We start from the raw sequence: 14,980 nt of genomic DNA, 5'->3' as shown, positions 1-14,980 counted from the left end.
GTCCTGCGTCCTGCGTGTCCGGCTCCGTCGGGGCATCTCACGACTGCCCGCGCTGCTGTCTGCCGTGTCCTGCGTCCTGCGTGTCCGGCTCCGTCGGGGCATCTCATGACTGCCCGCGATGCTGTCTGCTGTGTTCCGCATCCTGCGTGTCCGGCTCCGTCGGGGCATCTCATGACTGCCCACGCTGCTGTGTGCTGTGTTCCGCGTCATGCGTGTCCAGCTCCGTCGGGGCATCTCATGACTGCTCACGCTCCTGTGTGCCGTGTCCTGCATCCTGCGTGCCATCATGCGTGCGTCACGGTACCACGCCGCATAATCGCATTGAATCATCGCATTGTGACGTGCCACTAGAGCATATCATCGCCCTAATGCGCAGCCTCATTAGGTGACGCTCACAGCAGCGTAGCATCCGTGTCCATTCGGTACACACTTCAGCTCATTAGGCGGCACCACTTCAGCCTCCATCACGTCAGCCGGATGCATAGTTCAGCTCTCAGCATTCCCCATCAGTGGGAGTGGAAGAGCCGGGTGGCCACCACCGCCGGATGTTCCGGCGCCCCCCGCCTGCCTGCGCCCTGCAGCCGCCGGCGATCTTGGTCGCGACCCGCGCCGTGCCGCCGCTCTCGGTGGCGTCCGCTGCCGGCCACGGTTCCGGCGCCGCGCGGCCGCCGTCCGTGGTCGGCGTCCTCAGCTCGACGCCAGGTGACCGCCGCGCTCCTCCGCAGGGCACGCAGGGCCTCGGCATCATGATCTTCGAGGGCAAGCACGCCGAGGTCGGCCAGGGCATCTTCATCTCGGACCTGCAGGCGGGCAGCCCAGCCGAGCAGGTCAGCGGTGGCGACCGGACCCGTCTGCCGCGCGGTGCCGTCTCGCGCGTGTGCGATGTGCGCCGCTTGACGACCGCGCTCCTGTCTGGCCGCAGCCGGCGCCGGACCGCGCCGTGCTCTCTCGCGATCGGCGCGCGCCGCCGAGCGCGCGCTCCCGTCGCGCGGCTCCGGGCGGCGCGCGGCGGCGCGGTGCCGTGTTTGCTCGGCGACGATGGCGGCGTGCCGTCGTGTTTGTGCACGAGCGATCGTGTTACCGCCAATTGGCTTACTCAGCCGCCGCTAATTAGCCCGCTTCCCAGGCGCGAGTGGCGCGAGGTATGCTGGACGACCGTGCCTATTACATGGCCAATGAGATGGGATTGTGGGGGTATTGCGCCTCCCGGTGGAGATGAGGCCGCTGACCGTCGCCCGTGCCAGCGCGGCGTGGCATGTGTGCGTGCATGCGTGCCGTCGTGACGTGTGACGTGCCGTTGCAGGCGGGCCTGTCGGTCGGAGACATGATCCTGTCCGTCAACAACGAGGACCTGGTGGGAGCCGACTACGACACGGTGAGACCATCGGCCTGCGTGACCACTCTCGGCCGCTGGCGCGGACGGCAGATCAGTTTTGGCTGCGGTTTGTGTGAAGCTGTCGTCAGGAGACCGCTGTCCAGCAACTGATGGCAGATCTTGCAGTTTCCCGGTCATAGGACTCTTGCCATCAGTTTCTCACGGCCCAGGGACTCAGGTCCTCCCTCCTGTCAGTGCCGCTGCGATCCTCCCGCAGCCGACTGATTCGCCTAACCGAAAGTCTGCCTTCCGACTGGCTGCAGGCGCTTGCGTTTCTGGTTCGATTAGGGCCGCGTCTGCGCCTTTTTCGCCTCGCTGTCCTCGCCCACGATCGTCAAAATACTGCACTCACACCAGCCAGCCGTGCGTCACGTGTCGGCGCGCCGCTGTCGCCCTCCACGTACGGCGGCCGGCAGAGCAGCGCTCGCCGCCGCCCAAGGGCCGCTCGCGGGCCGCCGCCTGGGTGGCGTGCCGGGCCGCCGCTGCCGCTTCACTCAGTTCGGTTTTATCGCGGCCGGGCGGTGCGCCGCCGCCTGGCTGGCCGGCCGCTGTTCGTGTAACGGGCCCGGTAATAGACGGATCCGGGCCGGGTGTCGGCCGCGCCATCTGCAGATAAAGCCGGCCCGACAGCGCCGCGGTCTGCAGTGCCCGCCTCGGCCGGAGCCGGGCCGGCCGGCCGACTCCGAGTGACAGTCGGGTTTGCCAGGTTGAATGCCGGGATCGAGCTGCCGGCTCGGCTGCCGCTGGTGGTAACTAGCCAACAGGCTGACGCGACCCGACACCAGGCGCCGCCCAGTCGCCGCGCGCTGGCAGACCCCGTCCCTAGCCGCCGCGCGCTGGCAGGCCCCGTGCTCAGCCGCCGCGCGCCGGCAGACCCCGTGCCCAGCCACGCCGCGCGCCGCGGGCCGCTCCCGGGCCGTGCTGTCGCCCCGAGACGGGCGCACGTCTTTCTCGAACGGTGCGGCGTGGCCGGGGGACGTGTCGCCGTCCACCGGCCGGCGGCACGTTAATCTGACAGTGCTGGCGGCGTGGCGGCGGGCCGCCCGTCGCGCCGTCGGACCCCCGTCGGGACACGGCCGGGCGATAATTGGCTGGCTCTCTGTCGGCCCGATATTGATTACGGCTTTGGCCGCCGACACAGTCCTCTACGACCCGCCGGGCGGGGCTTGTCAGCCGGGTCGGGCACCCGCCACGCGCCAGTTTTTGATAATGCCGGTCTCATTGCCCCGTTGTCCGCCGTCCAGTGGGGAAAACTCACCTGTTGTGCTTCTTGGAGCAAGGGTTTATCCGACCTCTCACCTTTGGACCCAGTCAGATAGACGTAGTGTGGGCTCTACGGGCGTGGCTCCTCTCATTAGAGCGGATGATCGCTGGCGCGCCATGCCCTCCCCCGTCGCCGCCGCCGCCGCCTTCGGACTGCCCCAGTCGTCTGACGGCGATTCAGCATCAGCGAAGTTTGGAGTAGGTTGACTGAGACGGCTGTCGGAGTTGATGCTCCGGCGGACGCCGCCGGGCGGCTGGTCGTCGTCTGATGATGCCGTCCATCCGTCGGACATGAGGCCGCCGTTCAGCGCCCGGCCTTGCCGAAAGGGGCCCGGCCTGCTCGGCCTTTTTGCGCTTCCGGCCATTAGACGATGAGAAAAATTGTTCCCGGCGCGGTGGCGGCGTTCCAGCACACTGGCAGCACCCGACTCATGGATGAGCGTCTGGGGAGGCGGATGGAAGGCTGGGCGCAGATGCGACCTAGTCAGAAGCTGCAGCCACCCGGCCGCGGCATGACCTAGGTGAAGGCTTGGTCCGACCTCGCACGGCCCCGCGGGGTTTGGCAGCTTCACACGACTCAACCATGTAAGACCTGCGGCGACGCTCCCAGCGCTCCCGGCTGTGTCGCCGTCGCCCTCGCCCCGTCTGGGCGGACGCCGGCGCTGAAATAAGGATGAGCCCGCCGGTGGCACGGCACCGCGCCGGACGCGACTGGCCGGCTCGCTTCCACCGTGAGAGCGAGCCATGCGCCCGGCAGCCGGCCCGGAAAGTTCGGTGCCGGCTGACCCGGCGACCCCGACGAGCGGGCGGCGCCGCCCGTTGGCCAGATCGGCCCGGATCGGGAGAGAACGGTGCGCCCAGGCGGCGGCGGTCCGTCTGACGCCGGGGCCGCGGCAGCCGACGCCTCTCAGCGGCGCTTTCGGCTTTCAGATGGCGGCGGCGGCGGCCAGCCTCGGTCGGCTCGTCGGGTGCGGCGCCAGGGCGACCGGCGACGGGTCGCGGCGCAAGCCTTTGTTCCGATAATGAGGCCCCGTTCGGGGATCTGGATGCTGTTATCCGGACAAAGGCCCGGAATAATGAGGGCACGTTAAGGGATCAGGCTGCTCCTTGGGCCCCAATGAACCCCATAGATTATGAGGCTTTGCGTGGGATCAAGTCATTGGCGGCCTGATTAATTCTTGTATTACGGGGCCAGCGTGGGCGATCTGAGTGTTGGTAGTCGTTGCGAGCATGGCTAGTGTTCGCTCGTCAGATGATGGGGACTCGCTGCCCAGCTAGGTCAAAAAGCCAAGCCATGGCGATAAAACTTACTTTCCCCAGTTCGGGCAATTTCTAGATCGGAGCTCGGGCAAAGGTCATGGGTGCTGCGACCCGACGGAACGCCAGCCTGTGAAAGGTCACACGAAGGTCTCCGTCGCTACCGTCCGCGTGTCTGTGCTATTTCTCACTGGAGATCAGACATGCTATTTGAGGCCAGACGGATATAATGTAATCGATATGACGTTCAGGCTTCCGTGAGGCTGTAAAAAGCAAACGACTTCCACAGCACAAAAATTAAGCGACCGTGTTCAAAATATGCATGCCTTCGGATGATTGGATTCGATACCGTTGAGCTTGCCTACCATTGTAAAGAATCAGCGGTTAGAAATGACATTGGTTCGCAGCTGCGTTCGCTCCCGTCACTTTGCGCCGGTTTTTCACTTGCTGTGGTGGAGTGGATCTCCCGAACAGAGGTGTTGGGTACATCGTGTTCCCTGAACGTGGGACGCTGAGCTTCTTGTGCTCCCGTCTGCCCTGTTCCCTTCTCGGCAGGAGAGTTCTGCTTTTCGCCAGCTGACGCCGGTCGTTCCTGTTCCCTCGCCAGCTGGCGCCGGTCGTTCCTGTTCCCTCGCCAGCTGACGCCGGTCGTTCCTGTTCCCTCGCCAGCTGGCGCCGGCCGTTCTTGTCCCTCACCAGCTGACGCCGGCCGTTCCTGTTCCTCACCAGCTGACGCCGGCCGTTCCTGTTCCTCACCAGCTGACGCCAGCCATTCTGCTCCTCGCCAGCTGACGCCGGTCGTTCCTGTCCCCCACCACCTGACGCCGGCCATCATTGTCCCTCATCAGCAGATGCCAGCCATCCCTGTCCCTCACTAGCTGACGCCAGCCGACCCTGTCCCCCACCAGCTGGCACCGGTCGTTCCTGCCCCGCACCAGCTGACGCCGGTCGTTCCTGTCCCCCACCAGCTGACGCCGACCATCCTTGTCCCTCATCAGCAGATGCCAGTCATCCCTTTCCTCACTAGCTGATGCCAGCCGACCCTGTTCCCCACCAGCTGACGCCGGCCATCCCTATCCGTCACCAGTTGACACCGGTCGTTCCTGTCCCCCACCAGCTGACGCCGGTCGTTCCTGTCCCCCGCCAGCTGACGTCAGCGGTCCCCGTCCCTCACCAGCTGACGTCAGCGGCCCCCGTCCCTCGCCAGCTGACGTCAGCGGTGCTCCCGCAGGCGGCCGGTATTCTGAAGCGGGCCGAGGGCGTGCTGGCGCTGTGGGTGTCGAACCCGAGCCGAGCGGTGCGGGACGCCTCGCCCTCACCGTCGCACGCCGCGTCGGCGCCGGGCCAGGCGCAGGCACCTGCGCAGGGACAGCCGTCCGCCGCTGAACCCGAGAAGCCGCGTGAGTCCCCGCGGCTGACAACCGCCCGCCGCCCCGGCGCTCTGCGTCGCCGGCTCGCTTCATCGCGAGCGGCCGCGCCGTGACGCTCCGTCGAGGCGCGCCGTGTGGGTGTTAGACGGGAGTTAAGGACCGCCTTCAACGCTGGGCGGCGTTGCCGAGGTTTGAGTGTTGCCGTGCAAAGGAGAAGTAGCATGTTGCCGGCGCTTTCACCCACACGGTGTGCCCTCGTGGCGTGAAATATACGTTATGAAATGAGACTGCGGTCTGGATGTGGGGCTGTTTGTTATAGCTGCTTGTGATGATACCCGATTTGAATGTGGTGGGTGTCTGCTTTATCGTTCTTGGTTGGATGTGGTGGGGGTGGCTGCAGATACGTATGCAGACTGGCTTTTGCACGATATGATCATCGTTGAAGAGCTGACGTTATATGTGTGTGTGTGTGGTTGTGTGTATGGAGGGAGTGGGAAATTCTCTCTTTCCTGTACTCGCCCACGGGGTCAGCATCAGTGCGTAACTCGTCTGTCTGAATTATTCATGGGATGTGTAGCGCGTGCGCCTGGCTCCTGCGCGGGCACGCCTCGAGCCGGCGCTCACGTGCGGCCGGCTGGGTGCCGGGACGCCTCCGCTCCGTGCGCCAGCACACGAGCGCCCCGGTCTTCCCGCCATCTGTTTCCGCGCGCCCGCCGCCGCGGCGCCGTCTCGTCGCGCGCTGGTGACCGCTGGCAGCCTCCGCGGCGCTTGGGGGACGCCGCCGCGCGCTGGGGCTGGCGGCGACGCTGGCCGCTTGGCTTGGCTGTACGGCCGCGTGTGTGTGCGTGCCTGTGGTGCTGGCTGGGCTGCGCTGCTCGGTGTCGCCGCCGCCGGCTGACGGCCGCCCGTTGCCTCACACGTGACCGCCGCTGTTTTGTTTGTTTTTGCTCCCCCCATCACGGAGAATGCTGCACTCCGGCGGTTTGACGTATTGGTGCATGCTATGTAAGTACAGGTCGCGGCGGCTGTCTGCCGCCCTCGCAGGGGTGTAGGTCGTCTCTGCCTGTTGGGCCTGTGCCCGCCCCCGCGCCGCCAGATCTGTGGTGCCTCGTGCGCAAATCGAGCCACGGGTGTTGCGTGGACGCCTGGCTCATGAGACTGAAAACCCTCGCCGTTATCATGCATTAGTCCCGTGCTGCTGCGGTCACCTTCCACGGCAGCACTTGCGGTGCGCCTGCACATTAGACTGGTGCACCGGCTGGTCACCGTCCCGTCAACCGCATGCACTTGTGCACCGCGCTGGGCGCATGCGTGCGGCCTGTCCAGGTGCGGGAGGCGACCCGTGGCGCCGTTCGCGCCGCGGTCACGAGCCGTCGCCGCGCTCGCTCTGTAGCAGGGTCGCGTGACGAACGTGACTTGTCCTTTAGCCTAGTGTGGCACGGCAAATAGGTCGTAGTGTCGACGGGGCGGTCGAACGAAGCACTTAACTTGTCGCCAGTCATCAGTGAAACCACCAGCACACCTTAGTCTTGTGGATTATTTTGCTGGCTCTTAATTCGTTTAATAGTCCCAGTGAACCGGTGGGTTAAAATAATGGCGTCCGAGACGCTGGTGCTATATGACCGTCAAGCTGATGCACTGAAAACCCCAGTCGTCATCGTCATCATCAGGCGGGGAATTAAAGAAAATGAGCCCGTAACTGGCTTTAACTGGACCATAATCTGATTGGGATGACGAGGCCATCCAAACCTAACGGTGACGCCTTCGTTTGCAGGGATACCTCCCAAGCCGGTGCTGAATGCGTCCCAGTGGTCGGCAGCCAACGCTCCCGCGCCGGCCCCGACCCCCACCCCAGCCCCCGCCTCGGTCCCGATCCCCGCTCCGGCCTCGGCCCCGGCGCCCGCCCCCGTCCCCGTCCCCGTCCCCGTCCCTACTCCTACCCTTACCCCCCACCGCCGTCCCCGCCCCAGCCCCAGCCGCGGCCTTGGCCCCGGCCCCAGCCCCAGCCTCGCCCCCACCTCCGACCCCGGCTTCGCCTTCGCTTCCGGTCCCGGCCTCGGTCCCTGTCCCTGTCGTCACCCCCGTGCCCACCGCCATCCCCGTTCCTACCGCCGTCCCGGCGCCCGTAGCGGTCCTGGCCCCGGTCCCGGTCCCGGTCCCAGTCTCGGCAGTGGTGGCGGCGGGCGCCGCCCCTCCGGTGGCGCCCCGCCCGCCGCCCAAGCCGAGCAAGCCGTCGCCGGCGGCGGCGGCGGCGCCGGCTGACGTCCTGCCGCCGCCAGAGGAGCCGCCGGCCGACCCGGCCGCCTGCCCGATCGTGCCCGGTCGTCAGACCACCATCGAGATCAGCAAGGAGAAGATGGGCCTCGGCCTGAGCATCGTCGGCGGCTCGGACACGCTGCTGGTGGGTGCCCGGGCGCTCGCTCCCGTCCGGCTGGCGCTTCAGGCGCCGGTGACGCTGCGGTCAGCGCCACTCGTGACACACGGCATGCTGGCGGTGGTCGGTGGAGCGGCGCTGTGTCCAGCTGTGGCCAGCTGCTTGAATGGAAAGAGCAGCCCGCCGGTGTTAGTCGCATCATTCGGAATGTTTCGGCGCCAAAAAGGCGTTCTGAGGGCAGCTTCGGATTTGGTTAGTATTGCGAGATAGTATGAGTCGGTCGAACCAGTTCAGTACGGTCTGTCCGCTCTCACCACGCACATACAAACGCCAGGGGTTTCAGATTTGCTGTGTGAAGCCTGCCTGCGGTGTCGTCTTCTCTGGAATGCAGCCGACGGTCTGGGATGGGCCGCTCGCTCTTTCGTTCTGAACAGACGGACGGCGGTATGCCAGTGGCCCCCTTTCGAGAGGCGTGTCTGTCACAGCGGACGCACGCGCCCGCTGTGCGGCGTACCTGGCGCCAGTGCAGATCCCATTCCACCGGGCAACAACGCCTCGGGGCTGGCGCCGAAGGGTTCGACGTGGTCTATCAGCGGCTGCCGGCGAGGTCCCGCGTGCACGTGTGCCTGACGCCTGCGCGGCGGCCGCCAGGGGGCCATCATCATCCACGAGGTGTACCCGGACGGCGCGGCGGCCAAGGACGGACGCCTCAAGCCCGGCGACCAGGTGCTGGAGGTCAACAACGAGAACTTCCGCGATGCCAGCCACAACAAGGCGCTGGCCGTGCTGCGCCAGACGCCGGCCAAGGTCAGCTGGGGTCAGGGTCGGCAGGGGTCACGCCGGCCAAGGTCAGCCGGGGGAGGGGGGCAGGGTCGGCAGGGGTCACGCCGGCCAAGGTCAGCCGGGGGAGGGGGCAGGGTCGGCAGGGGTCACGCCGGCCAAGGTCAGCCGGGGGAGGGGGCAGGGTCGGCAGGGGTCACGCCGGCCAAGGTCAGCCGGGGGAGGGGGCAGGGTCGGCAGGGGTCACGCCGGCCAAGGTCAGCTGGGGTCAGGGTCGGCAGGGGTCACGCCGGCCAAGGTCAGCCGGGGAGGGGAGCAGGGTCGGCAGGGGTCACGCCGGCCAGGGTCAGCCGAGGGGGCAGGGTCGGCAGGGGTCAGGCGGAGGTCAGGCGGCGGGTTCTTACCGGAATCAGCAGGCCAGCGGGGGTTTGACTATGGTGAGAATGGTGGATGTTGGCTTGGTTAGGCGGGGTCCTGTCACGAATGGTTCGCGGTTCAGATCGCTGCCGTGGTGACGCTCTGTTAGATGCTATCTTGGCATTGAGCCGACGTATTCTTCCCACTTCCTCAGCTCCCGTCGGCTTACTTTCCAGGCAGCCACGTGAGCTCAGACAACTTCTGAGGGGTATGCTCATGTCTGCCGCTTAAAGTTCAAAAGACCCGAGCGACATTTTTCGGAAATGGAGGTATTTATATCGTTCGAAGAAGCTCGAAGAACTGCATGTTGACCTGGCATTGATCAGAGGTCAAATCTCCCCTTCCTATGTGCAACATTTGCGATAATTCAACAACACCTGGAGATATCGCTGCGTGATTTTCCGTAGCTCCCAATTGATGAGTTCTACGCCTTGTGTGATAATAACTATGATAATTACTCACGCTTGCCACAATAGAGCAAGCGTGAGTAATATCAGAGTGACGTCATGTTGGCCGATTTTTTCACAAAAGTGCATAGCCGAAGACAAAGTGGCACGTGAGCCGAACGAAAGAACGAACGTCTGTAAACGGGAAATGTGAGCCAATGAGTCCAGCATTCAGATGCCTTGTCGTTGTGTTGTTTCAGTATTGCACCGTAAAATATTGGCTTGTTAAATCAAAGAAAATGGACAAAAGTACGCTCAGCATTTTTTCTTTGTCTTAGATTCACAATTTTCCAACATGGCAAAGGTGTCCTAGAGACGACTATGAAGGATGTCTGCACCAAGTTTCAAGCAATTCTCTGTAGCGGTGTTATGGTTTATTGTTTGAAACACATCACAGCGCATGTGGCCCGTGCCCAGGTCCCCGGCCCGCGGTGGCGCGCGGCGGGGCTCAGGTCTTCCGCGGCGGCGCGGTGGCGGGGCGACGGAAGCAGGTTATCAGTTTCACACGCAAACCAGCGACCATGTGACTGGTGGCGGTGTTGAAGGGTATCAGGTTGCGCTGTCGGCAGGACTAAACCGTCGAAAACAACGCGAAAATCGATCCAACCGCCTATTTACTACCGGGGGTCAGTCATTTTGCCTTGACATTAGATGGCCTAAGAACCAGTAACCGCCCTTGCTCAAGTTTTTGATACCCATAATTACTGCTAAGCTCCTCCGCTTCACGTTCAGATGGTTCAAACGTGACGGAAATAAATGGACCGGAGCAGATATGCACACAAAGGTTTCAGCTCTCATTCGCACAACACGCGACCTTGGCTCTAGGCCCGGTGCGGCGCGCGTAATATTGAATGCCTTCCTATGTAGTTCGTTTGATTAGGGCGCACTGATTTCACGCCATGAGATACGCTTCTGAATGATATGCGTTGTGGCGGCGGTCAGGTGTTCCAAAGTAATTTGTTTATAATTTGACGTGGACCTATGGCCTTAATACACACTTAAATTTAAGTTTGTTGTGTGGTGGAAGACCGCACGCCAAGGCGCTATGGATTGCGATTTTTAAATTCGATATGGCTGTCCTTGATATAAGCAGGGGGTCAAATCTGCCCCGCTGGTCGATGGTGTACCGCTGAGGAGCCCGGTCAATGCCGGGTTAAAATGTAGAGTAAAAAACGGGAAAAGCTGCGTGCAAAGCTTTCCCTTTTCTAAGCACATGGGCATGTTTGGTCCGCGGAAACGTGAAAACGCTTCTTTTGAGCAATTAACCTGATGGCGCTTAGGCCTTCCTGCCTCTGGCCGGCCGATTGGGCTCACATGTGCTCACCAGTTTGCGCCAGAGGGGAGTCGAACCGGCTCTGTGCACGGCCGCCACGTGGGACCTGGCGTCGCGTGGGTCCTGAGCGGCCACGCCCGACGTCTGTCGGCTCCCTGTGCCTAGTTCGCGCCCGTCGGGCTCGGCTCCTGCCCGGCGCCATACCACTCTTTATCGCCCGCGCCCGGTCCCGGTGAATCCACCTTCGGCTGATGTCGGCCCCTCCGCTGGCGCGTGTTCGCCGTCGGCTCGGCCGCCGTCGCCGCCCGCTCCGCGCGCTCGCGCTCCTCCCGCGCGTGCGGGCGCGGCGCGGCGCCGCTTGATCGAGTGGACAGCCGCCGAGTGGGCTGCGAATTGGTCTGGGCGTCCCTGCGGACGGCCGACGAGTTGGGCCCGGTGTCGGCCGGGCGGCTCGTCAGGCCGCGCACGTCTGTCGTCCAGGGGCGCCGCCAAATGGCGAGCGAGGTGTGACGACCGGGCCGCCGGGGAGCACGGCCGGCCGTGCTGGTGTGATGAGGCTGCTCGGACCGGGGGCGCTGTATGACCGTTCGGACCGGGGGGGGGGGGGGGGGCGCTGTATGACCGCTCGGACCGGAGGGCGCTGTATGACCGCTCGGACCGGGGGGCGCTGTATGACCGCTCGGACCGGGGGGGCGCTGTATGACTGCTCGGACCGGGGGCGCTGTATGACCGTTCGGACCGGGGGGCGCTGTATGGCCGCTCGGACCGGGGGGCGCTGTATGACCGCTCGGACCGGGGGGCGCTGTATGACCGTTCGGACCGGGGGGCGCTGTATGACCGTTCGGACCGGGGGGCGCTGTATGGCCGCTCGGACCGGGGGGCGCTGTATGACCGTTCGGACCGGGGGGCGCTGTATGACCGCTCGGACCGGGGGGCGCTGTATGACTGCTGGGACCGGGGGCGCTGTATGACCATTCGGACCGGGGGGGGGGGGGGGCGCTGTATGGCCGCTTGGACCGGGGGGCGCTGTATGACCATTTGGAACGGAGGGGGCGCTGTATGACCGCTCGGACCGGGGGGCGCTGTATGACCGTTCGGACCGGGGGGCGCTGTATGACCGCGCAGTCGAAGCGCCCGTAAGCGCCAATTGCTGCTACCACCGCTGGCGCGGGTCGGTGGGAACGGGGAGTGGTGGACAGTGGCGGTGTGCCTGGGCGGCTGGGTGCGCAGTGGCGGTGAAGACGCCACGTGGACTCTGCTGGAGCGGCGAGGGTATCTGTTGAACTGGCATGGCAGGACTTATCGTAAGATATGCTGATATGTAAGATATGTAAGATATGCTTATCGTTATCGTAAGATATGCTGTGAGTCTGTCATGCAGATTACACTTAACTCTGTTTACGCTCTCCTGCAAAAATTTGATAACATTGAATTTTAAGAATTAATTAAAGATGTGATTAATTGGCCCCTTGAATGTTCGTCCCGTCGCTGGTCTTCGTCACCGAAATAGCGTCAGAGAGTTCAGACGTTTGTGAAGCGAAAGGCATCCGTTAAGTGTGATAGCATCGGCAATAATCAGCGACAGGCTCCCACCAAAGTTGACGCAGAATATTAGAAACCAGAATCCGAGTTCCCGAGCCACTCGGACCATTGATACTTTTCACACAGTGCAGCTCCAGTGTATTTACCAACACTTCCTAGTGTCGCTTTGGCAGAGGGGTGACCGCAGAACAGTAGCGACCCAATCCGAACGCGTCAATATGTTTTGGTGCCCAGGTGGCATACAAGTTACACCATGATGTGAGAAAGATTGGTGCGGCTTTAGTTGCCCTACGACCGCCCCCACACATTTGACTGCTCTGGCTTCCAAGGAATATCAGGCTGGAAGATAGTTCCTTTTGGAAACTTATCTCAAGTTATTGCCGCTTCATGCTTTATGGTCCGGAGTTATTGCACAATAAACGTTTGATTCGGCTATATCCCTGTCATGACGAATTCGCCAGCCTTATCTTCCAAACCACCACCGATCCACACAAAGACCCGCGGAATGCCCGCCGTTTGGACGACATTCATCTCGGCACCAGAACCTCCCCGGGGGAGGGAGGGCTCCTGCTCGATATCCGGGATCTCGAGTTTCGGCACGACATCGCCCATTGATTCGGTCTCCGCTGTGGCTGTGAAACGGCCGGTGGCGGCTGCCGGACGCCAGTTTCCATTTCACGGCTGCCGGTGCCGGGCAGCCAGCCGCTCCCGGCTCGCTCCATTCCAGACCGTCCCTTCCGCGGCGAAGGAGCGCGTTATGCGTAGACACTCGCGCCGGCCGGGCCGTCGCGGCGTGGAGCTGACGGCCCGAAAATAAACTGAAATGAATATGAATGACGCCGCCACCGCGCACCACGGCTGCTTCCAAGGTAGTCATTAATCAGCGCCGGCGGCGAACATCCCCGCTTTAACAAACCAGGGACCGCGCGCGGCAGCGCATGGTTGTCGAAAGCCGAGCCGGGCCACGAGTGATTGTATTGGCGTGCGCCCCGTCGCTGCGGGCTCTTGGCAGCCAGAGGCCCTCGGCGCGGCACGAGTTGCGTCCCTCGGGGTGCGTTCAGAACTTTCTCTGCGTTCTTTTCGCCGGATGTCGCTGGAGGCGTGCGATGTCCGCGACTCGCTGCAGGTTACATCGGTCGGGATCGCTGAAATCAATGGCCGTTTAAATCGGCTGGCAGCGCTGAAATCACATGCGTGCCGCAGTTACAACACTCAGACTAATGGTTGCATGGGCGTATATGCATGTGCATGAGTAGTAGTGGGGCTCGACAGCGGCCTGACCTGACCCGCATCGATCAGGTGCGGATGCTGGTGTATCGGGAGGAGGGCGCCACCAAGGAGGAGGACGTGTTCGAGACCATGGACGTGCAGATGGTGAAGAAGCCCGGTAAGGGGCTCGGACTCAGCATCGTCGGCCGGAAGAACGGACCCGGCGTCTTCATATCAGATGTGGTGAGTGCCGGCTGTGTGCGATCTCGTCGCTGGGCCTCGCGCCCGTCCGAGGCGGCGGCGCTCGCGCCCGTCGCGTGCCTGGCGTTGTGTTGGTCGCTTTGGTGAGCCGCTGCCGCCCGGGGCTGGCGGTGTCCAGCTTCTGTTCGTGCCTGCGTCGCTGGTGGTGGTGATGAGACGGGCTCGGCCTGGCTCCCGCTCGACGCTCGTGTCGGGTTTGTGGTCTGGCCGCGTGGAGGTGTGGTGGCGCCTGTCATGTCTGACTTAATATCTAGACCACACACCACGCAACACACCCACATGCCACGCAATGGGCAGCTTTACACCCACGACACAGGAAGGTTTATGCTTTCTAACTTTCGATATATTTTCACGTACCGATCCTGTAACCGATCCACGATTTTGAACCGATCACCACAACCGATCGGTTATCACGACCCTGACCGGCATGGATGTATTTGTGCGAGTATGTGGGGTTGTGATGTGCGGATGGCTGTCGGTACTTGTATGGCGGATGGCGGTCGGTACTTGTGTGGTATGGGGCGCATGCGATTGGCGGTTGTTTAGCGGGGTCTGCGCTGTCTCTCAGTCGTGGTTGGCAGATGAAGCGCAGCTTATCGGGCTCCGCAGAGTTCTTTAACTTGTCTCTGGATGGTGTCGACCAGATGGATGGAGTGCCCTGGGCCGAATCTGCAGCCCCCTGGCCATGTGTGACGGGTGAAGGGCGGCGTGGCGGAGTGTGCCGAGGCCTCTGACCCGCCACCGGGCCGGGTGTGACGGGTGAAGGGCGGCGTGGCGGAGTCCGCCGAGGTCTCCCGTGGCGGAGTCTGCCGAGGTCTCTGACCCGCCGCCGGCCGTGTCCGACACAGGTGAAGGGCGGTGTGGCAGAGTCTGCCGAGGCCTCTGACCCGCCGCCGGGCCGTGTGTGACGGGTGAAGGGCGATGTGGCGGAGTCTGCCGAGGCCTCTGACCCACCGCCGGGCCGGGTGTGACGGGTGAAGGGCGGCGTGGCAGAGTCCGCCGAGGTCTCTCGTGGCGGAGTCTGCCGAGGTCTCTGACCCGCTGCCGGGCCGTGACCGACACAGGCGAAGGGCGGTGTGACAGAGTCTGCCGAGGCCTCTGACCCGCCGCCGGGCCGTGTGTGACGGGTGGAGGGCGGTGTGGCGGAGCCTGCCGAGGCCTCTGACCCGCCGGGCCGTGTGTGACGGGTGAAGGGCGGTGTGACAGAGTCTGCCGAGGCCTCTGACCCGCCGCCGGGTCGTGTGTGACGGGTGAAGGGTGATGTGGCGGAGTCTGCCGAGGCCTCTGACCCGCCGGGCCGTGTGTGACGGGTGAAGGGCGGTGTGACAGAGTCTGCCGAGGCCTCTGACCCGCCGCCGGGTCGTGTGTGACGGGTGAAGGGCGATGTGGCGGAGTCTGCCGAGGCCTCTGACC

General features: G+C 63.7%; 1 protein-coding gene across 1 annotated transcript in view; it reads left to right on the top strand.

Moving 5' to 3' along the window:
• Positions 1-14,980, top strand: part of LOC119108313 (multiple PDZ domain protein-like) — a 31,584-nt gene that overhangs the window by 14,506 nt on the left and 2,098 nt on the right. The window contains 6 exon segments of the mRNA XM_037231888.1: positions 726-827; positions 1,304-1,375; positions 5,127-5,295; positions 7,545-7,666; positions 8,291-8,446; positions 13,397-13,549. Of these exon segments, the coding sequence (XP_037087783.1) occupies positions 726-827; positions 1,304-1,375; positions 5,127-5,295; positions 7,545-7,666; positions 8,291-8,446; positions 13,397-13,549 (774 nt within the window).

The sequence above is a fragment of the Pollicipes pollicipes genome, unplaced genomic scaffold (assembly GCF_011947565.3).
Source record: "Pollicipes pollicipes isolate AB1234 unplaced genomic scaffold, Ppol_2.1 Scaffold_6686;HRSCAF=7923_pilon_pilon_pilon, whole genome shotgun sequence".
Taxonomy (NCBI): Eukaryota; Metazoa; Arthropoda; class Thecostraca; order Pollicipedomorpha; family Pollicipedidae; genus Pollicipes; species Pollicipes pollicipes.
This window is presented reverse-complemented; position numbering and strand designations above follow the sequence as displayed.